The 23377-nt window shown below is 41.4% G+C and overlaps 1 protein-coding gene across 1 annotated transcript in view; it reads left to right on the top strand.

Annotated features, from left to right (window-relative positions):
• The window catches only part of CMTM6 (CKLF like MARVEL transmembrane domain containing 6), a 52033-nt gene that overhangs the window by 10884 nt on the left and 17772 nt on the right, over positions 1–23377 (top strand). The window contains exon 2 of the mRNA XM_019946920.3: positions 15419–15595. Within this exon, the coding sequence (XP_019802479.2) occupies positions 15419–15595 (177 nt within the window). The remainder of the gene's footprint in view (positions 1–15418; positions 15596–23377) is intronic.

The raw sequence follows: 23377 nt of genomic DNA, 5'->3' as shown, positions 1-23377 counted from the left end.
TGTGTTTCCTTATTTATTTTCATTTTGGATGATCTGTCCATTGGTGAAAGTGGGGTGTTAAAGTCCCCTACTATGAATGTGTTACTGTTGATATCCCCTTTTATGGCTGTTAGTATTTGCCTTATGTATTGAGGTGCTCCTATGTTGGGTGCATAAATATTTACAATTGTTATATCTTCTTCTTGAATTGATCCCTTGATCATTATGTAGTGTCCTTCTTTGTCTCTTGTAATAGTCCTTATTTTAAAGTCTGTTTTGTCTGATATGAGAATTGCTACTTCAGCTTTCTTTTGGTTTCCGTTTGCATGGAATATCTTTTTCCATCCCCTTACTTTCGGTCTGTATGTGTCTCTAGGTCTGAAGTGGGTCTCTTGTAGACAGCATATATATGGGTCTTGTTTTTGTATCCATTCAGCCAATCTGTCTCTTTCGGTGGGAGCATTTAGTCCGTTTACAGTTAAGGTAATTATCGATATGTATGTTCCTATTCCCATTTTCTTAATTGTTTTGGGTTTGTTATTGTAGGTCTTTTCCTTCTCTTGTGTTTCTTGCCTAGAGAAGTTCCTTTAGCATTTGTTGTAAAGCTGGTTTGGTGGTGCTGAACTCTCTCAGCTTTTGCTTGTCTGTAAAGGTTTTAATTTCTCCATCAAATCTGAATGAGATCCTTGCTGGGTATAGTAATCTTGGTTGCAGGTTTTTCTCCTTCATCACTATAAATATGTCCTGCCAGTTCCTTCTGGCTTGCAGAGTTTCTGCTGAAAGATCAGCTGTTAACCTTATGGGGATTCCCTTGTGTTATTTGTTTTTTTTCCTTTGTGGCTTTTAATATGTTTTCTGTGTTTTTAATTTTTGATAGTTTGATTAATATGTGTCTTGGCGTATTTCTCCTTGGATTTATCCTGTATGGGACTCTCTGTGCTTCCTGGACTTGATTAACTATTTCCTTCCCCGTATTAGGGAAGTTTTCAAGTATAATCTCTTCAAATATTTTCTCAGTCCCTTTCTTTTTATCTTCGTCTTCTGGAACCCCTATAATTCGAATGTTGGTGCGTTTAATGTTGTCCCCGAGGTCTCTGAGACTGTCCTCAGTTCTTTTCATTATTTTTTCTTTATTCTGCTCTGCAGTAGTTACTTCCACTATTTTATCTTCCAGGTCACTTATCCGTTCTTCTGCCTCAGTTATTCTGCTATTGATCCCATCTAGAGTATTTTTAATTTCATTTATTGTGTTGTTCATCATTGCTTGTTTCATCTTTAGTTCTTCTCGGTCCTTGTTAAATGTTTCTTGCATTTTGTCTATTTCCAAGATTTTGGATGATCTTTACTATCATTATTCTGAATTCTTTTTCAGGTGGACTGCCTATTTCCTCTTCATTTGTTAGGTCTGGTGGGTTTTTATCTTGCTCCTTCATCTGCTGTGTGTTTTTCTGTCTTCTCCTTTTGCTTATCTTACTGTGTATGGGGTCTCCTTTTTGCAGGCTGCAGGTTTGTAGTTCCCGCTGTTTTTGGTGTCTGTCCCCAGTGTCTGAAGGTGGTTCAGTGGGTTGTGTAGGCTTCCTGGTGGAGGGGACTAGTGCCTGGTTCTGGTGGATGAGGCTGGATCTTGTCTTTCTGTTGGGCAGGTCCACGTCTGGTTGTGTGTTTTGGGGTGTCTGTGAACTTATTATGATTTTAGGCAGCCTCTCTGCTAACGGGTGGGGTTGTGTTCCTGTCTTGCTAGTTGTTTGGCATAGGGTGTCCAGCACTGTAGCTTGCTGGTCGTTGAGTGAAGCTGGGTGCTGGTGTTGAGATGGAGGTCTCTGGGAGATATTTTCGCCATTTGATATTATGTGGAGCTCGGAGGTCTCTTGTTGACCAGTGTCCTGAAGTTGGCTCTCCCACCTCAGAGGCACAGCACTGACTCCTGGCTGCAGCACCAAGAGCCTTTCATCCACACAGTGCAGAATAAAAGGGAGAAAAAGTAGAAAAAGAAAGAAAGGAAGGAAGGAAGAAAGGGAGGGAGGGAGGGAGGATGGAAGGAGGGAAGGAAAGAAAGAAAGAAGGAAAGAAGGTAAAGTAAGATAAAATAATTATTAAGAAAAAAAATTTTTTTAAAAAAGAAAAAAAAACAAGACGGATAGAACCCTAGGACAAATGGTGAAAGCAAAGCTCTACAGACAAAATCTCACACAGAAGCATACACATACACACTCACAAAAAGAGGAAAAGGGGAAAAAATCATAAATCTTGCTCTCAAAGTCCACCTCCTCAATTTGGGATGATTCATTGTCTATTCATGTATTCCACAGATGCAGGGTACATCAAGTTGATTGTGGAGCTTTAATCCGCTGCTCCTGAGGCTGCTGGGAGAGATTTCCCTTTCTCTTCTTTGTTCTCACATCTCCCGGGGCTCAGCTTTGAATTTCGCCCCGCCTCTGAGTGTAGGTCGCCGGAGGGCGTCTGTCCTTCTCTCAGACAGGACCGGGTTAAAGGAGCCACTGATTCGGGGGCTGTGGCTCACTCAGGCCAGGGGGAGGGAGCGGCATGGAGTGCGGGGCACACCTGCGGCGGCAGAGGCCGGCGTGTCATTGCACAAGCCTGAGGTGCGCCGTGCGTTCTCCTGGGGAAGTTGTTGCTGGATCCCGGGACCCTGGCAGTGGCGGGCTGCACAGGCTCCCCGGAAGGGGGGTGTGGATAGTGACCTGTGCTCGCACACAGGCTTCTTGGTGGCGGCAGCAGCAGCCTTAGCGTCTCATGCCCATCTCTTGGGTCCGTGCTTTTAGCCGCGGCTCACGCCTGTCTCTGGAGCTCCTTTAAGCAGCGCTCTTAATCCCCTCTCCTCGCACACCAGGAAACAAAGAGGGAAGAGAAAGTCTCTTGCCTCTTCGGCAGGTCCAGACTTTTCCCCGGACTCCCTCCCGGCTAGCCGTGGTGTACTAACCCCTTGCAGGTGTGTTCACGCCACCAACCCCAGTCCTCTCCCTGCGCTCCGACCGAAGCCCAAGCCTCAGCTCCCAGCGCCGCCCGCCCCTGCGTGTGAGCAGACAATCCTCTTGGGCTGGTGAGTGCCGGTTGGCACTGATCCTCTGTGCGGGAATCTCTCTGCTTTGCCCTCTGCACCCCTGTTGCTGTGCTCTCCTTCGCGGCCCCGAAGCTTTCCCCGTCCGCCACTCGCAGTCTCTGCCCGTGAAGGGGCTTCCTAGTGGGTGGAAACCTTTCCTCTTTCACAGCTCCCTCCCACTGGTGCAGGGCCCATCCCTATCCTTTTGTCTCTGTTTATTCTTTTTTCTTTTGCCCTACCCAGGTACGTGGGGACTTTCTTGCCTTTTGGGCGTCTGAGGTCTTCTGCCAGCGTTCAGTAGGTGTTCTGTAGGAGTTGTTCCACGTGTAGATGTATTTCTGGTGTAGCTGTGGGGAGGAAGGTGATCTCCGCGTCTTACTCTTCCACCATCTTCCCCTCATCCCCATGACTCTTTTTGAATTCCGGTTTTCTTAGGGTATATGCCCAGTAGTGGGATTGCTGGGTCATATGGTAGTTCTATTTTTAGTTTTTTAAGGAACCTCCATACTGTTCTCCATAGTGGCTGCATCAATTTACATTCCCATCAACAGTGCAAGAGGGTTCCCTTTTCTCCACACCCTCTCCAGCATTTGTTTGTAAATTTTTTGAAGATAGCTATTCTAACTGGTGTGAGGTGATACCTCATTGTAGTATTGATTTGCATTTCTCTAATGATTAGTGATGTTGAACATGCTTTCATGTGTTTCTTGGCTGTCTGTATATCTTCTTTGGAGAAATGTTTATTTAGGTCTTCTGCCCATTCTTGGGTTGTTTGTTTTTTTGATATTGAGCTGCATGAGCTGCTTGTTAATTTTGGAGATTAATCCTTTGTCAGTTGCTTCATTTGCAAGTATTTTCTCCCATTCTGAAGGTTGTCTTTTCATCTTGTTTATGGTTTCCTTTGCTGTGCAGGAGCTTTGAAGTTTCATTACGTCCCATTTGTTTTTTGTTTGTTTGTTTTTTTGCGGTACGCGGGCCTCTCACTGTTCTGGCCTCTCCCGTTGCGGAGCAGAGGCTCTGGACGCGCAGGCTCAGCGGCCATGGCTCACGGGCCTAGCTGCTCTGCGGCATGTGGGATCTTCCCGGACCGGGACACGAACCCGTGTCCCCTGCATCGGCAGGCGTACTCTCAGCCACTACGCCACCAGCAAAGCCCCCATTTGTTTATTTTTATTTTTATTTCCATTTCTCTAGGAGGTGGGTCAAAAACAATCTTGCTGTGATTTATGTCAGGGAGTGTCCTTTCTGTGTTTTCCTCTAGGAGTTTTATAGTTTCCAGTCTTACATTTAGGTCTTTAATCCTTTTTGAGTTTATTTTTGTGTATGGTGTTAGGGAGTGTTCTAATTTCATTTTTTTACATGTAGCTGTCCAGTTTTCCCAGCACCACTTACTGAAGAGGATGTCTTTTCTCCACTGTATAGTCTTGCCTCCTTTATCAAAATAAGGTGACCATATGTGCGTGGGTTTATCTCTGGGCTTTCTATCCTGTTCCATTGATCTGTATTTCTGTTTTTGTGTCAGTACCATACTGTTGATTACTGTAGCCTTGTAGTATATTCTGAAGGCAGGGAGCCTGATTCCTCTACCTCCATTTTTCTTTCTGAAGATTGCTTTGGCTACTCAGGGTCTTTTGTGTTTCCATACAAATTGTGAAATTTTCTGTTCTACTTCTGTGAAAAATGCCATTGGTAGTTTGATAGGGATTCCACTGAATCTGTAGATTGCTTGGGGTAGTATAGTCATTTTCACAATGTTGATTCCTCCAATCCAAGAACATGTTATATCTCTCAATCTGTTTGTATCACCTTTAATTTCTTTCATCAGTGTCTTACAGTTTTCTGCATACAGGTCTTTTGTCTCCTTAGGTAGGTTTATTTCTAGGTATTTTTTTCTTTTTGTTGTTTCCTTAATTTCTCTTTCTGATCTTTCATTCTTAGTGTATAGGGATGCAAGAGATTTCTGTGCATTAATTTTGTATCCTGCAACTTTACCAAATTCATTGATTAGGTCTAGTAGTTTTCTGGTAGCATCTTTTGGAGTCTTTGTGTGTAGTATCATGTCATCTGCAAACAGTGACAGCTTTATTTCTGTTCCGATTTGGATTCCTTATATTTCTTTTTCTTCTCTGACTGCCGTGGCTGAAACCTCCAAAACTATGTTGAATAATAGTGGTGAGAGTGGGCAACCTTGTCTTGTTGCTGATCTTAGTGGAAATGGTTTCAGTTGTTCACCATTCAGAATGATGTTGGCTGTAGTTTTGTCATATATGGCCTTTATTATGTTGAGGTAAGTTCCCTCTATGCCTACTTTCTGTAGTGTTTTTATCATAAATGGGGGTTGAATAATGTTACAAGCTTTTTCTGCATCTGTTGAGATTATCATATGGTGTTTCTCCTTCAGTTTGTTAATATGGTTTTTCACATTGATTGATTTGTGTATATTGAAGAATCCTTGCATTCCTGGGATAAACCCCATTTGATCATGGTGTATGATCTTTTTAATGTGCTGTTGGATTCTGTTTCCTAGTATTTTGTTGAGGATTTTTGCCTTTGTTTTCATCAGTGATGTTGGCCTGTACTTTTCTTTTTTTTTTTTGGCTGCATTGGGTTTTTGTTGCTGCCTGTGGGCTTTCTCTAGTCATGGCAAGCAGGGGCTACTCTTCCTTGTGGTGCTCAGGCTTCTCATTGTGGTGGATTCTCTTATTGCAGAGCACGGGCTCTAGGCTCGTGGGCTTCAGTAGTTGTAGCATGTGGGCTCAGTAGTGGCTCGTGGGCTCAAGAGTTGTGGCTTACAGGCTCTAGAGCACAGGCTCAGTAGTTGTGGTGCATGGGCTTAGTTGCTCTGTGGCATGTGGGATCTTCCCAGTCCAGGGCTCAAACCCGTGTCAGCCGCATTGGCAATCGGATTCTTAACCACTGCGCCACCAGGGACGTCCCTGGCCTGTAGTTTTCTTTGTGACGTCTTTGTCTCGTTTTGGTGTCAGGGTGATGGTGGCCTCATAGAATGAGTTTGGGAGTGTTCCTCCCTCTGCTATATTTTGGAAGAGTTTGAGAAGGCTAGGTGTTAGCTCTTCTCTAAATGTTTGATAGAATTCACCTGTGAAGCCATCTGGTCCTGGGCTTTTGTTTGTTGGAAGATTTTTAATCACAGTTTCAATTTCAGTGCTTGTGACTGGTCTGTTTATATGTTCTGTTTCTTCCTGGTTCAGTCTCGGAAGGTTGTGCTTTTCTAAGAATTTGTCCATTTCTTCCAGGTTGTCCGTTTTATTGGCATATAGTTGCTTATAGTAATCTCTCATGATCCTTTGTATTTCTGCAGTGTCAATTGTTGCTTATCCTTTTTCATTTCTAATTCTATTGATTTGGGTCTTCTCCCTTTTTTCTTGATGAGTCTGGCTAATGGTTTATCAATTTTGTTTATCTTCTCTAAGAACCAGCTTTTAGTTTTGTTGATCTTTGCTATTGTTTCCTTCATTTCTTTTTCATTTATTTCTTATCTGATCTTTATGATTTCTTTCTTTCTGCTAATTTTGGGCTTTTTTGTTCTTCTTTCTTTAATTGCTTTAGGTGTAACTTTTGGTTGCTTGAGATATTTCTTGTTTCTTGAGGTAGGATTGTATTGCTGTAAACTCCCTCTTAGAACTACTTTTACTGCATCCCATAGGTTTTGGGTCATCGTGTTTTCATTGTCGTTTGTTTCTAGGTATTTTTTAATTTCCTCTTTGATTTCTTCAGTGATAGCTTGGTTATTAAGTAGTGTATTGTTTAGCCTCCATGTGTTTTTTTTTTTTTTTAGAGTTTTTCCTGTAATTGATATCTAGTCTCATAGCGTTGTGGTCGGAAAAGATACTTGATACGATTTCAATTTTCTTGAATTTACTGAGGCTTGATTTGTGACCCAAGATATGATCTATCCTGGAGAATGTTCCATGAGCACTTGGGAAGAAAGTGTATTCTGTTGTTTTTGGATGGAATGTCCTATAAATATGAATTAAGTCCATCTTGTTTAATGTATCATTTAAAGCTTGTGTTTCCTTATTTATTTTTATTTTGGATGATCTGTCCATTGGTGAAAGTGGGGTGTTAAAGTCCCCTACTATGATTGTGTTACTGTCTATTTCCCCTTTTATGGCTGTTAGCATTTGCCTTATGTATTGAGGTGCTCATCTGTTGGGTGCATAAATATTTAAAATTGTTGTATCTTTTTCTTGGATTGATCCCTTGATCATTATGTAGTGTCCTTTTTGTCTCCTGTAATCGTCTTTATTTTAAAGTCTATTTTGTCTGATATGAGAATTGCTACTCCAGCTTTCTTTTGATTTCCATTAGCATGATGTATCTTTTTCCATCCCCTCACTTTCAGTCTGAATGTGTCCCTACATCTGAAGTGGATCTCTTGTAGACAGCATGTTGGTGGGTCTTGTTTTTGTATCCATTCAGCCAGTCTGTGTCTTTTGGTGGGAGCATTTAATCCATTTACATTTAAGGTAATTATCGATATGTATTTTCCTATTACCATTTTCCTAATTGTTTGGGGTTTGTTATTGTAGGTCTTTTCCTTGTGTTTCCTGCCTAGAAAAGTTTTTTTAGCATTTGTTGTAAAGCTGGTTTGGTAGTGCTGAATTCTCTTAGCTTTTGCTTTTCTGTAAAGGTTTTAATTTCTCTGTCTAATCTGAGTGAGATCCTTGCTGGGTATACTAATCTTGGTTGTAGGTTTTTCCCTTTCATCACTTTAAGTATGTCCTGCCACTCTCTTCTGGTTTGCAGAGTTTCTGCTGAAAGATCAGCTGTTAACGTTACGGGGTTCCCTTGTATGTTATTTGTTGTTTTTCCCTTGTGCTTTTAATATTTTTTCTTTATATTTAATTTTTGATAGTTTGATTAATATGTGGCTTGGCGTGTTTCTCTTTGGATTTATACTGTATGGGACTCTCTGCACTTCCTGGACTTGAATTAACTTTTCCTTTCCCATGTTAGGGAAGTTTTCAACTATAATCTCTTCAAATACTTTCTCAGTCCCTTTCTTTTTCTCTTCTTCTTCTGGAACCCCTATAATTCCAGTGTTGGTGCGTTTACTGTTGTCCCAGAGGTCTCTAAGACTGTCCTCAATTCTTTTTTCTTTATTCTGCTCTGCAGTAGTTATTTCCAATATTTCTCTTCCAGGTCACTTCTCCATTCCTCTGCCTCAGTTTTTCTGCTGTGGATTCCTTCTAGAGACTTTTAAATTTCATTTATTGTGTTGTTCATCATTGTTTGTTTGCTCTTTAGTTGTTCTAGGTCTTTGTTAAACGTTTCTTATATTTTCTCCATTCTAGTTCCAAGATTTGGGATCATCTTCACTATCATTACTCTGAATTCTTTTTCAGGTAGACTGCCTATTTCCTCTTCAATTGTTTGGTCTGCTGGGTTTTTACCTTGCTCCTTCATCTGCTGTGTGTTTTTCTGTCTTCTCATTTTGCTTATCTTACTGTGTATGGGGTCTCCTTTTTGCAGGCTGCAGGATCCTAGTTCCCGTTGTTTTTGGTGTCTGCCTCCAGTGGCTAAGGTTGGTTCAGTGGGTTGTGTAGGCTTCCTTGTGGAGGGGACTAGTGCCTGTGTTCTGGTGGATGAGGCTGGATCTTGTCTTTCTGGTGGGCAGGACCGTGTCTGGTGGTGTGTTTGGGGGTGTCTGTGACCTTATTATGATTTTAGGCAGCCTCTCTGCTAATGGGTGGGGTTGTGTTCCTGTCTTGCTAGTTGTTTGGCATAGGGTGTCCTGCACTGTAGGTTGCTGGTTGTTGAGTGGAGCTGGGTCTTAGCGTTGAGATGGAGATCTCTGGGAGAGCTTTCGCCGTTTGATATTACATGGAGCCGGGAGGTCTCTGGTGGACCAGTGTCCTGAACTTGGCTGTCCCACCTCACAGGTACCGGCCTGACACCTGACCGGAGCACCAAGACCCTGTCAGCCACATGGATCAGAAGAAAAGGGAGGAAAAAAAGAAAGGAAGAAAGAAAAAATAAATAAAATAAAGTTACTAAAATTAAAAATAATTATTGTGCTTCCCTGGTGGCGCAGTGGTTGAGAGTCCGCCTGCCGATGCAGGGGACATGGGATCGTGCCCCTGTCCGGGAAGATCCCACATGCCGCGTACTGGCTGGCCCGTGCGCATGGCCGCTGAAGCCTGTGCGTCTGGAGCCTGTGCTCTGCAATGGGAGAGGCCACAACAGTGAGAGGCCCGCATACTGCAAAAAAATGATAATAGTAAATAAATTATTTAAAAAGTTAAAAAGTAGTAAAAAACGAAAAAAAAAAAAAGAAAGAAGAGAGCAACCAGACCAAAAAAACAAATCCACCAATGATAACAAGTGCTAAAAAGTATACTAAAAAAAAACAAAAACAAAAAACGGACTGGCAGATCCGTAGGACAAATGGTAAAAGCAAAGCTATTCAGACAGAATCACACAAACAAGCATACACGTACACACTCTCAAAAAGAGAAAAAGGAAAAAAATATATCTCAAAAAAAAAGGAGGAAGAGAGCTACCAAATCAATAAACAAATCTACCAATGATAACAAACTCTAAACACTAAACTAAGATAAACATAAAACCAGAAATAAATCTGATGCAGAAAGCAAACCTCAAGTCTACAGTTGCTCCCAAAGTCCACCGCCTCAATTTTGGGATGATTTGTTGTCTATTCAGGTATTCCAGAGATGTAGCGTACATTAAGTTGATTGTGGAGATTTAATCCGCTGCTCATGAGGCTGCTGGGAGAGGTTTCCCTTTCTTTTCTCTGTTCGCACAGCTCCTGGGGTTCAGCTTTAGATTTGGGCCCACCTCTGCGTGTAGGTCGCCTGAGGGCGTCTGTTCCCTACCAAGATGGGATGGGGTTAAAGTAGCAGCTGATTAGGGGGCTTTGGCTGTCTCAGGCCGGGGGGAAGGAGGGGTGTGGAATGTGGGGTGAGCCTGCAGCAGCAAGAGGCTGGCGTGACATTGCAACAGTCCCTGAGTTGCACGTGTGTTCTCCCAGGGAAGTTGTCCCTGAATCACAGGACCCCGGCAGTGGCGGGCTGCACAGGCTCCCGGGAGGGGAGGTGTGGAGAGTGACCTGTGCTTGCACACAGGCCTTTTGGTGGCTGCAGCAGCAGCCTTAACGTTTCATGCCCGTCTCTGGTGTCCGTGCTGATAGCCATGGCTCACGCCCATCTCTGGAGCTCCTTTAGGCAGTGCTCTGAATCCCCTCTCCTCGTGCACCCTTTTGGGAGGTCTGAGGTCTTCTGCCAGAGTTCAGTAGGTGTTCTGTAGGAGTTGTTCCACATGTAGATGTATTTCTGATGTATTTGTGGGGAGGATGGTGATCTCCACATCTTACTCCTCTGCCATCTTGAAGGTCTCCCTCTAACTTATTTTTTAAATTGAGGTATAATTGACATGTAACAGTTTCAGATGTACAACATAATAATGTGATATTTGTATATATTGTGAAATGATCCCTTTATTTGGTATTAGAGACTGTACAGTGCTGTGGGAGATTTTAAAGGAAGGTTAGTAGCATCAGAGATGGGGAGTCAAGAGAAATTTTCATACTGAATATAGCTTGTCGTGTTAATTTCATGGCCTTTATCTGGGAATAGGAACTAGTAAATTCCAAACTTGATCTACTACCCCTTCATTCTCTAAGATGTCCATGCAGAACCCTCCTCTTGATACTGCTTTAGGGCTTAAGGTCAGTAAGAATGACTCCTTTAATAAGTTTGGAATAGGTCTTGTAATGACTTGTCACTGATTGCTTCTGGCCCAGCTGGATCCTGCCCTTTTCTTAGGGAGAGTAGATAAGCAGTCTGTGTCTCTACTACAGATAAGATTTTATTGTCTTATAGCCTGCACTGATGAGTGTTCCTCATAATCTCATTATTGTAGAGAAGAATGGTTCAAGATCAACTATTCTCACACCCCTATTAGAGTTTTAGGCTCATATCTTCTCATAGTTAATTGACTTTCATACACCTCAGGTGTATTTTGCAAATGTCTCATAGAGAAACTCCTAAAACTTGGACAAGATTTAACATAGAGTCAAGAATAAAGCAAATGGAATATTAAGACATTTGGTATCTTATTATACTGTAGACTTATAAAAACTCCTCTTGTAATTATAATTACAGGTGAAGAAGTACTTTTACACAATGACCTTTTGGGACTTGGCTTGGTGTGTCGCTTTATCCTGTGGTGCGGTGACTGGGAACGCCTCGCCTAACATCTGTCTGATGTGAGGAAGTTGTTTGGGATATTCTGGACCATTTTATGCCTCATTAACTTACAGGAAATCACAGCAATAGGACCTATTTTCGTCCTTACATGCATTCTTTTTCAGTTGTGGGAATATATGAATTTTGTATTGCCAACAGGAAGGGGGAAATCCCTTAGAGGTTTAGATGCCAATTTGGATTTGACTTTTTTAACTTTTTATTTTGAAATAATTATAGAATCACAGGAACTTGCAAGAACAAAATGTAAAGGGAGGTCCTTTGCATCCATATGTGTGTGTGTGTGTGTGTGTGTGTGTGTGTGTGTGTGTACCTCTATGCTCTTTTATCAAGTGTAGCTTCCTTAATCACTGCTGCAATCAAGAATCAGAACTTTTCCATCAGACTTCCCTGGTGGCGCAGTGGTTAAGAATCCACCTGCCAGTGCAGGGGACATGGGTTCAATTCCTGGTCCGGGAAGATCCCACATGCCGCGGAGCAACTAAGCCCGTGCACCACAGCTAGTGAGCCCGCGCACCTAGAGCCCATGCTTCGCAACGAGAAGCCACCGCAACGAGAAGCCTGCACACCGCAATGAAGAGTAACCCCTGCTCGCTGCCACTAGAGAAAACCCACACACGGCAACGAAGAAATATTGCAGCCAAAAAATAAATAAATAAATGAATAAAAATTAAAAAAGAAAAAACAAAACTGTTCCATCACCATGTGGTTCCCTCGTGCCACCCCTTTATAGCCACACCTCTCCCCTCTCCCCTGGCCACCACTAATTAGTTCTCTATCTCTATAAGCTTTGTTATTATATAAATGGAGTCATGCAGTATGTAACCTTTGGAGATTGGATTTTTTTCACTTTGCATAGTTCTCTGGAGACTCATCCAGATTGTTGCATATACCAAGTTTGTTCCTTTTTATTGCTAAGTAGTATTCCATGGTATGGATTACCACAGTTTGTATAACCATTGAAGGACATCTGTAGTGTTTAGAGTTTGGGTCTCTGATGAGTAAAATGTTACGAACTTTCATGTATCAGTTTTTGCAGGAACGTAAGTTTTCATTTCTCTTGGTCATATACAGAATGTAGGAATGCAGTTGCTGGGTCATATGGCAGTTGCATGCTTAGTTTTTAAAGAAACTGCTAAACTGTTTTCCAGAGTGGCTGTACTATTGACCTCTGATTTGATGAAGTGTTTCGTAGGATAAAATTTTGATTGCCTACTTAATGTATGTGTTGATTTTGGTAGCAGTTTTATTGCCATTAATATATCTGGTGGCTCCTGCTGGCCTGACTTGTGTGAGACGGCATTTCCCAAAAGGCTTTGACTTGGGTCATCAGTCATTTTGATGGTTTAATACCCAGAAGGAAATTCCCTTAGCTTCTACAAAACCCACACAAACTGCACAAGTGAATCTCTTCTCTCTCTTCCTTCCTATTTCTAGAGAAGAGTTAGCCTCACACCTTGAGCCCTGAATCTTGCCTTTAGAGATCCTCTTTTCTTTCTCTGTCTTTAGACATCTTACAGGTTTCTGTCTAAGCATTTAAACATGCTCAGTTCTCTCCTGTCTTGAAATTCCTTTCCCTTTGACCTCATCCACTACTACCCTTTATCTGGCCACTCAAAGCTGCACTGGGTGACTGGGCTGTCTCTATTGCACTGCCTTGTCCAGCCCTCACTTCCAGTGTACAGTATAGTAATCTAGGTTGCCTCTCTGAGCACACTGAAATGGTCCTGTTGATGTCACCAGCAACCCTGTAGCTCAGTCTCATGTAAGCGTTTCAGTACTGTGAGTAGCATTCAGCACTCTTGATTACTTGCTCTGAGTAGAAATACTTTTTTCTTGATCGACTACCCCTTGGACTGCTGCTCCTAATTGTCCTTTGCTGTTGTCTCCCCCTCTGCTCATCCCTTAAATCTTGGGGTTCCTCACAGTTCTGCAGAGGGCCGACTTTCCTCATTCTGGGTAATCTCCCACATCTTAGTCTCCACCTCAGACCTGTCCCCTGAGCTCCAGACCCATATATCCTTTTGCCTCCTAGCCAGCTCCACCTAACTCTTCTGGAATTTATTCTCTTCCCAGCACCCTTGCCTCTTAAAAAGAAGAAGAAAAACTCTTCTTTCTTCAGTGAGGCACCAGTGTGTTAATACCACATCACACAACAGTGGGAGCGCTGTTAAAACCACCTGCATTTAATTGAGTTGCCAAATTAGCCAGAGATAACTGTTCTCCATTAAATACAAATGCATAAAAATTATACTTAAAAAAATTATTTATTTAGCTGCGCCGCGTCGTAGTTGTGGCACGTGGGATCTTCACTGCCACGTACGGGATCTTCATTGCAGCATGCAAACTCTTAGTTGCAGTATGGGGGATCTAGTTCCCTGACTAGGGATTGAACCCCGGCCCCCTGCATTGGGAGTGCAGTCTTAGCCACTGGACCACCAGGGAACTCCCCAAAATTATACTTTTTATGGCCAGTTAAATAACTGCAAGACTAAAATTGAATGTGAAAAGGAATTGTTTCTATGAAAATAAATTGAATGCTTTGGAAAGACGAAAAAAACTACTAAAATACTTGCAGTGGAATTAAGTAAGAGCAAGGCAACTGTGAAAGGCTAGTAAAACTAGTCCGACTCTAGAAGGATTCTGTGCGCTGCTTCTCAGGTGTCCCAGATCTTGCTCCACTTCAAATAACATCAGTCTGGAAGTGGTAGTCATAAATGATGGAAGTGATTAATGCAGAAAACATGATGAGGAATTCCAGTCAGGTGCATTCTCAAAGAAAAGGCCCACTTCAAAAGACTGAATAAATAAATGTGCCTTTTGTTTTAAATGAAAATAAAATGGTTTAAGCATATATGTATTAGCTTCTTTCCTATTCCATTTGTATTCATCCTGTCTGATGAGGGCTTCTACTGCATCTTCCAGTGATTTCACTCTTGTCCATTACTACTACCCTGCTCACTGTCTTTCCTCTGATTTCTGACATCAGCTTCCCCAACTGGATGTCCAGCCCCAGTTTTGCCCTCCCCCACTCTCTCCCCCTCCCCGTCTCCAGCCCCACCCCGGCTCTCCTCCCCATCCCTTCTTTATATTATAGCTATAAAGAACTACTAAAAGCATAAACCTGATCATGTTACCCCTTTGCTTTATACACTTATTTATTTATTATTATTTTAAAATTTATTTTTGGCTGCATTGGGTCTTCATTGCTGCATGCAGGCTTTCTCTAGTTGCGACGAGCGGGGGCTACTCTTCGTTGCAGTGCGCGGGCTTCTCATTGCAGTGACTTCTCTTTGTTGCAGAGCACGGGCTCTAGGCGCGCGGGCGTCAGTACTTGTGGCACCTGGGCACACTCGTTGTGGCTCGCGGGCTCCAGAGCACAGGCTCAGTAGTTGTGGCGCTCAGGCTTAGTTGCTCCATGGCATGTGGGATCTTCCCAGACCAGGGCTCAAACCCATGTCTCTTGCATTGGCAGGCGGATTCTTAACCACTGCGCCACCAGGGAAGTCCCTACCTCTTTGCTTTAAAAACGCTTAAAATCCAGATTCCTTAAACTAGTAAAAGGAGGCATTTAGATCTGGCCTCTGCTTATTACCTCTCTGGTCTCATTTCATGATTTCAGTGCTGCCATCCCCTCCCCTCTGACATGTTAGCCATGTTGACTCAACTCACTTTCACAGTTGAGTGGGGCTTGTGGGATATCTGTGTGTGGTTGGCGTGGGAAGGTACCGAGCTCTCTCACTTCTAGGTCTTTCTGTGCACTGCTTCTCTGCCTGGAACTTTTTCCCCTATCTTTCACCCCACAACTGACTCTACTGTCCTTCTGGTCTCAGCTTTCCTTCAGGAAGCCTTTCCCAACCTCCAGATTGAGTGCTTTTTCTGTGTGCTTTTATAACAACACCCCGGATTTCTCGTATTCTAGCATTTAGCACACAGTAGGTAGTTAATTATCTGTGTACCTATATTCCCTTCAAGGCAACTGGAGTGTAAATTATGTGTAGATCAGGTTCATTCAGTAATCTTGTTTGCCGAGTCTCCACTTGATAAATATTTGAGTGAACAGGTGGTGTTTTCTGAATACTATAGGTTTCCCTGAAAAACACTTAAGCAAAATGTTTTGTTTCTTTTGTAGGTGCTGTCTCTGTTGGCCTTTATCTGTGAGGAAGTTGTGTCACAATGTACTTTGTGTGGAGGCCTTTACTTTTTCGAATTTGTAAGCTGCAGTGCCTTTCTGCTGAGTCTCCTTACGCTGATTGTGTACTGCACTCCAGTTTATGACAAAGTTGATCCCGCAAAAGTCAAGTCATCGGTAAGCATGAAAAAATATAATCCCTATAACAAGAATTTATATATTTTTGGATCTTGTGTAGTTGTATTGTTCACAGTAGTAATGCTTTCATAACTCAGTAACAGGAAAGACTCTATCCATTGTTCCAGCTCTGCCTCTAAGCAACTCAGTTTTTCCCTGCAAGATGGTATGGTAGAGGGGGAAGGTGAAATTAGAATGAGAGTGACAGACACTGCTGATAATTTACAGTTATTGGTGGTTTAATCTAATTCACATGAGGTATTTTGTAAAAACTAGGATTTTGTCACTTTTGATTTCTCACATTTCAGACTGTCACTCACTGGTTCTACAGTTATTCACTGTGTGCCTGTTGTAGGCCAGGTGTTATGCCGGACGTAAGAGATGGAGTAATGAACTAATGTGATATATTGATATTTCTAAAGCCTCTAAACAAAAGAGCATGTAATTCTACCTATTTTGTTTTGATTTTATTTTATGAAAGAAAGTTCTCTATAAGTGAATTTAGAAGGTATTTGTTAAATTCATTGTGCAAAAATTTCCCTTTTAATAAAAGTCTATGTGAGAATTTTATACTCAAAAAATTAGAGATGTATAACTTTCTAAAGACTTAGTCTGCTGACCCTTTTTATTTGAGTATAATATGGATTTTTGAGATAACAGATGAGATAATTTATATAGTTACTGCATTTAAGAAAGAAAGAATTGAGCAGTTTACTTCTTCAATAGCATTCAAGTTATCAGGAGTGGTTTATGAGGAATTGTAACTATCAGGGTTGCTTTATGAAAGAATTCACAGTTTTGAGGGAAGAGATCAAAATTAAGGTAAATTTTAACTATTAAAAAAAGAGAGGGACTTTCCTGGTGGCACAGTGGTTAACAATCCGCCTACAAACACTTCTCCTCGGCCAATTGGCAAAAAAAGTGGCCCACAACATCCAGAGTCCCATTGTTGCTGTAGAAATAGAAGCCCAGAGAGAGCTACAGGGTGAAAGTGAAAGGGAGATCAATCAAGAAAAAATGTACAAAGAAGACAGGAGATAAGCAGAAAACAGGAGGAAGAGGGTTTTTTCTTGAGGAAAAAAACAGAAAAAAGAGAGAAATAACAGATGGAGCCCTATGGCTGACAGGATCTTGGTGCTCAGGCTGGGTGTCAGGCCTGTTCCTCTGAGGTGGGAGAGCCAACTTCAGGACACTGGTCCACCAGAGACCTCCCAGCTCCACGTAATATCAAACGGCGAAAGCTCTCACAGATATCTCCATCTCAACGCTAAGACCCAGCTCCACTCAACAACCAGCAACCTACAGTGCTGGACACCCTATGTCAAACAACTAGGAAGACAGGAACACAACCCCACCCATTAGCAGAGAGGCTGCCTAAAATCATAATAAGGTCACAGACACCCCCAAACACACCACCGGACACGGTCCTGCCCACCAGAAAGACAAGATCCAGCCTCATCCACCAGAACACAGGCACTAGTCCCCTCCACCAGGAAGCCTACACAACCCACTGAACCAACCTTAGCCACTGGAGGCAGACACCAAAAACAACGGGAACTACATACTGCAGCCTGTGAAAAGGAGACCCCAAACACAGTAAATTAGGCAAAATGATAAGCAGAGAAACACACAGCAGATGAAGGAGCAAAGTAAAAACCCAGCAGACCAAACAATTGAAGAGGAAATAGGCAGTCTACCTGAAAAAGAATTCAGAGTAATGATAGTGAAGATGATCCCAAATCTTGGAACTAGAATGGAGAAAATATAAGAAACGTTTAACAAGGACCTAGTAGAACTAAAGAGCAAAGAAACAATGATGAACAACACAAAAAATGAAATTAAAACTTCTCTAGAAGGAATCCCATAGTAGAATGACTGAGACAGAAGAACGGATAAGTGACCTGGAAGATAAATTATTGGAAATAACTACTGCAGAGCAGAATAAAGAAAAAAGAATGAAAAGAATTGAGGACAGTCTTAGAGACCTACGAGGTAACAGTAAATGCACCAACATTGGAATTATAGGGGTCCCAGAAGAGGAAGAGAAAAAGAAAGGGACTGAGAAAATATGTGAAGAGATTATAGTTGAAAACTTCCCTAATATGGGAAAGGAAATAGTTAATAAAGTCCAGGGAGCGTAGAGATTCCCATACAGGATAAATCCAATGAGAAACACACCAAGACACATATTAATCAAACTATCAAAAATTAAATACACAGAAAAAATACTAAAAGCAGCGAGGGAAAAATAACATACAAGGGAATCCCCATAAGGTTAACAGCTGATCTTTCGGCAGAAACTCTGCAAGCCAGAAGGGAATGGCAGGACATATTTAAAGGGATGAAAGGGAAAAACCTACAACCAAGATTAGTCTACCCAGCAAGGATCTCACTCAGATTAGACACAGAAATTAAAACCTTGACAGAGAAGCGAAAGCTAAGAGAATTCAGCACTACCAAACCAGCTTTACAACAAATTCTAAAGGAACTTCTCTAGGCAGGAAACACAAGAGAAGGAAAAGACCTACAATAACAAACCCTAAACAATTAAGAAAATGGTAATAGGAACATACATATTGATAACTACCTTAAATATAAAGGATTAAATGCTCCCATGAAAAGACATACACTGGCTGAATGCATACATAAACAAGACCCATCTATATGCTGTCTACAAGAGACCCACTTCAGACCTTGGGACACATACAGACTGAAAGTGAGGGGATGGAAAAAGATACATCATGCAAATGGAAATCAAAAGAAAGCTGAAGTAGCAATTCTCATATCAGACGAAATAGACTTTAAAATAAAGACTATTATAGGAGACAAAGAAGGACACCAAGGGATCAATCCAAGAAGAAGATATAACAATTGTAAATATTTATGCACCCAACATAGGAGCACCTCAAAACATAAGGCAAATGCTAACAGCCATAAAAGGGGAAATCGACAGTAATACAATCATAGTAGGGGACTTTAACACCCCACTTTCACCAATGGACAGATCATCCAAAATGAAAATAAATAAGGAAACACAAGCTTTAAATGATACATTAAACAAGATGGACTTTATTGACATTTATAGGACATTCCATCCAAAAACAACAGAATACACATTTCTCTCAAGTGCTCATGGAACATTTTCCAGGATAGATCATATCTTGGGTCACCAGTCAAGCCTCGATAAATTTAAGAAAATTGAAATCATATCAAGTATCTTTTCTGACCACAATGCTCTATTAGATATCAATTACAGGAAAAACTCTGTTAAAAATACAAGCACGTGGAGGCTAAACAGTACACTACTTAATAACCAAGATATCACTGAAGAAATCAAAGAGGAAATCAAAAAATACCTAGAAACAAATGACAATGAAAACACGACACCCCAAAACCTATGGGATGCAACAAAAGCAGTTCTAAGAGGGAACTTTATAGCAATACAATCCTACCTCAAGAAACAAGAAACATCTCAAACAACCTAACCTTACACCTAAAGCAATTAGAGAAAGAAGAACAAAAGAGCCCCAAAGTAGCAGAAAGAAAGAAATCATAAAAATCAGATCAGAAATAAATGAAAAAGAAATGAAGGAAATGATAGCAAAGATCAATAAAACTAAAAGCTGGTTCTTTGAGAAGATAAACAAAATTGATGAACCATTAGCCAGACTCATCAAGAAAAAAAGGGAGAAGACTCAAATCAATAGAATTAGAAATGAAAAAGAAGTAACAACTGACACTGCAGAAACACAAAGGTCCATGAGAGATTACTACAAGCAACTATATGCCAATACAGACAACCTGGAAGAAATGGACAAATTCTTAGAAAAGCACAACCTTCCGAGACTGAACCTGGAAAAAATAGAAAATACAAACAGACCAGTCACAAGCACTGAAATTGAAACTGTGATTAAAAATCTTCCAACAAACAAAAGCCCAGGACCAGATGGCTTCACAAGCGAATTCTATCAAACATTTAGAGAAGAGCTAACACCTAGCCTTCTCACACTCTTCCAAAATATAGCAGAGGGGGGAACACTCCCAAACTTATTCTACGAGGCCACCATCACCCTGATAGCAAAACCAGACAAAGATGTCACAAAGAAAGAAAACTACAGGCCAATATCACTGATTAACGTAGATGCAAAACTCCTCAACAAAATACTAGGAAACAGAATCCAACAGCACATTGAAAGGATCATACACCATGATCAAGTGGGAACGCGAGGATTCTTCAATATACGCAAACCAATCAATGTGATACACCATGTTACCAAATTATCATCTCAATAGATGCAGAAAAAGCTTTTGACAAAATTCAATCCCCATTTATGATAAAAACCCTCCAGAAGTAGGCATAGAGGGAACTTACCTCTACATAATAAAGGCCATATATGACAAAGCCACAGCCAGCATCATTCTCAACGGTGAACAACTGAAACCATTTCCACTAAGATCAGGAACAAGACAAGGTTGTGCACTCTCACCATTATTATTTATTTATTTATTTTTAAAAATTTATTTATCTGTGGCTGAATTAGGTCTTTGTTCTTGCACGCGGGCTTTCTCTAATTGCGGCAGTGGGGTCTACTCTTCGTTGCGGTGCGCGGGCTTCTCATTGCGGTGGCTTCTCTTGTTGCAGAGCCTGGGCTTTAGGCATGCGGGTTTTAGTAGTTGTGGCTCGTGGGCTCAGTAGTTGTGGCTCACAGGCTCTAGAGCGCAGGCTCACTAGTTGTGGCGCACGGGCTCACAGGCTTAGTAGCTCCACGGCATGTGGGATCTTCCTGGACCAGGGCTCGAACCCGTGTCCCCTGCATTGGCAGGCAGATTCTTAACCACTGCGCGACCAGGGAAGCCCCTCACCACTATTATTCAACATAGTTTTGGAAGTTTTAGCCACGGCAGTCAGAGAAGAAAAAGAAATAAAAGGAATTCAAATCGGAAAAGAAGTAAAGCTGTCACTCTTTGCAGATGACGTGATGCTATCCATAGAGAATCCTAAAGTATCTACCAGAAAACTGCTAGAGCTAATCAATGAATTTGGTAAAGTAGCAGGATACAAAATTAATGCACAGAAATCTCTTGCATTCCTATACACTAAGAACGAAAGATCAGAAGGAGAAATTAAGGAAACACTCCCATTTACTATTGCAACAAAAAGAATAAAATACCTAGGAATAAACCTACCTAAGGAGACAAAAGACCTGTATGCAGAAAACTATAAGACACTGATGAAAGAAATTAAAGGTGATACAAACAGATTGAGAGATATACCGTGTTCTTGGATTGGAGGAATCAACTTTGCGGAAAGGACTATACTACCCCAAGCAATCTACAGATTCAGTGGAATCCCTATCAAACTACCAGTGGCATTTTTCACAGAAGTAGAACAGAAAATTTCACAATTTGTATGGCAACACAAGAGACCCTGAGTAGCCAAAGCAATCTTCAGAAAGAAAAATGGAGGTAGAGGAATCAGGCTCCCTGCCTTCAGGCTATACTATAAGGCTACAGTAATCAAGACAGTATGGTACTGACACAAAAACAGAAATACAGATCAATGGAACAGGATAGAAAGCCCAGAGATAAACCCATGCACATATGGTCACCTTATTTTTGATAAAGGAGGCAAGACTATACAGTGGAGAAAAGACAGCCTCTTCAGTAAGTGCTGCTGGGAAAACTGGACAGCTACATTTAAAAGAATGAAATTAGAACACTCCCTAACACCATACACAAAAATAAACTCAAAATGGATTAGAGACCTAAATGTAAGACTGGAAACTATAAAACTCCTAGAGGAAAACATAGAAAAAACACTCCTTGACATAAATCACAGCAAGATCGTTTTTGACCCACCTCCTAGAGAAATGGAAATAAAAACAAAAATAAACAAATGGGACCTAATGAAACTTCAAAGCTTTTGCACAGCAAAGGAAACCATAAACAAGATGAAAAGACAGCCCTCAGAATGGGAGAAAATACTTGCAAATGTAGCAACTGACAAAGAATTAATCTCCAAAATTTACAAGCAGTTCATACAGCTCAATATCAAGAAAACAACCCAATCCAAAAATGGGCAGAAGACCTAAATAGACATTTCTCCTAAGAAGATATACAGATTGCCAACAAACACATGAAAGTATGCTGAACATCACTAACCATTAGAGAAATGCAAATCAAAACTACAATGAGGTTTCACCTCACACCAGTCTGAATGGCCATCATCAAAAAAATCTACAAGCAGTAAATCCTGGAGGGGGTGTGGAGAAAAGGGAACCCCCTTGCACTGTTGGTGGGAATATAAATTGATACAGCCACTATGGAGAACAGTATGGGGGTTCCTAAAAAAACTAAAAATTGAACTACCATACGACCCAGCAAATCCCACTACTGGGCATATACCCTGAGAAAACCATAATTCAAAAAGAGTCATGTACCACAATGTTCACTGCAGCTCTATTTACAATAGCCAGGACATGGAAGCAACCTAAGTGTCCATCAACAGATGAATGGATAAAGAAGATGTGGCACATATATACAATGGATTATTACTCAGCCATAAAAAGAAATGAAATTGAGTTATTTGTAGTGAGGTGGATGGACCTAGCATGTGTCATACAGAATGAAGTCAGTCAGAAAGAGAAAAACAAATACCGTATGCTAACACATGTGTATGGAATCTAAAGAAAAAAAGATGGTCATGAAGAACCTAGGGGTAGGAAAGGAATAAAGACGCAGATGTGAGAATGGACTTGAGGACATGGGGAGGGGGAAGGGTAAGCTGGGACGAAGTGAGAGAGAGGCATGGACTTATATATACTACCAAAATACATAGCTAGTGGGAAGCAGCCTCATAGCACAGAGGGATCAGCTTGGTGCTTTGTGACCACCTATAGGGGTGGGATAGGGAGGGTGGGAGGGAGATGCAACACGAAGGAGATATGGGGATATATTTATATGTATAGCTGATTCACTTTGTTATAAAGCAGAGACTAACACACCATTGTAAAGCAATTATACTCCAATAAAGATGTTAAAAAAATAAAAAACAAAAACAATCCGCCTACCAGTGTAGGGGACACGGGTTCAATCCCTGGTCTGGCAAGATTCCCACATGCCACGAAGCAGCTAAGCCCGCGTGCCACAACTACTCAGCTCTGTGCTCTAGAGCCCGTGAGCCACAACTACGAAGCCCGCACGCCTAGAGCCCATCCTCCACAACAAGAGAAGCCACTGCAATGAGAAGCCTCTGCACCACAGTGAAGAGTAGCCCCTGCTTGCTGCAACTAGAGAAAGCCCGTGTGCAGCAACAAAGACCCAGTGCAACAAAAAGAGAACTGGATAAATACAAAGCAGTAAGATTTTATTGTTTTAAATTAATGAGAACCAAGCGTTGGGTCCTATATTGATCATACACCTAAGATTTACTTTTTTCTGTATACTCTTTTGTACCTCTTAAGTTTTGTACCATAAGAATCTATTGCCTTCTTTCACTTATTTATTTTTTTGCATTTAAAAAATTTTATTGAAATATAGTTAATTTACAGTGTTGTGTTAATTTCTGCTGTACAGCAAAGTGATTCAGTTATACATATATATATCCTTTTTCACTATGGTTTATCACAGATATTGAGTATAGTTCCCTGTGCTACACAGTAGGGCCTTGCTGTTTATCCATCCTGTATATACTAGTTTGCATCCGCTAATCCCAAACTGTCAATCCTTCCCTTTCCCACCCTCCCTCCCCTTTGGCAACCACAAGTCTGTTCTCTAAGTCCA

Source organism: Tursiops truncatus, chromosome 10 (genome assembly GCF_011762595.2).
Source record: "Tursiops truncatus isolate mTurTru1 chromosome 10, mTurTru1.mat.Y, whole genome shotgun sequence".
NCBI lineage: Eukaryota > Metazoa > Chordata > Mammalia > Artiodactyla > Delphinidae > Tursiops > Tursiops truncatus.
This window is presented reverse-complemented; position numbering and strand designations above follow the sequence as displayed.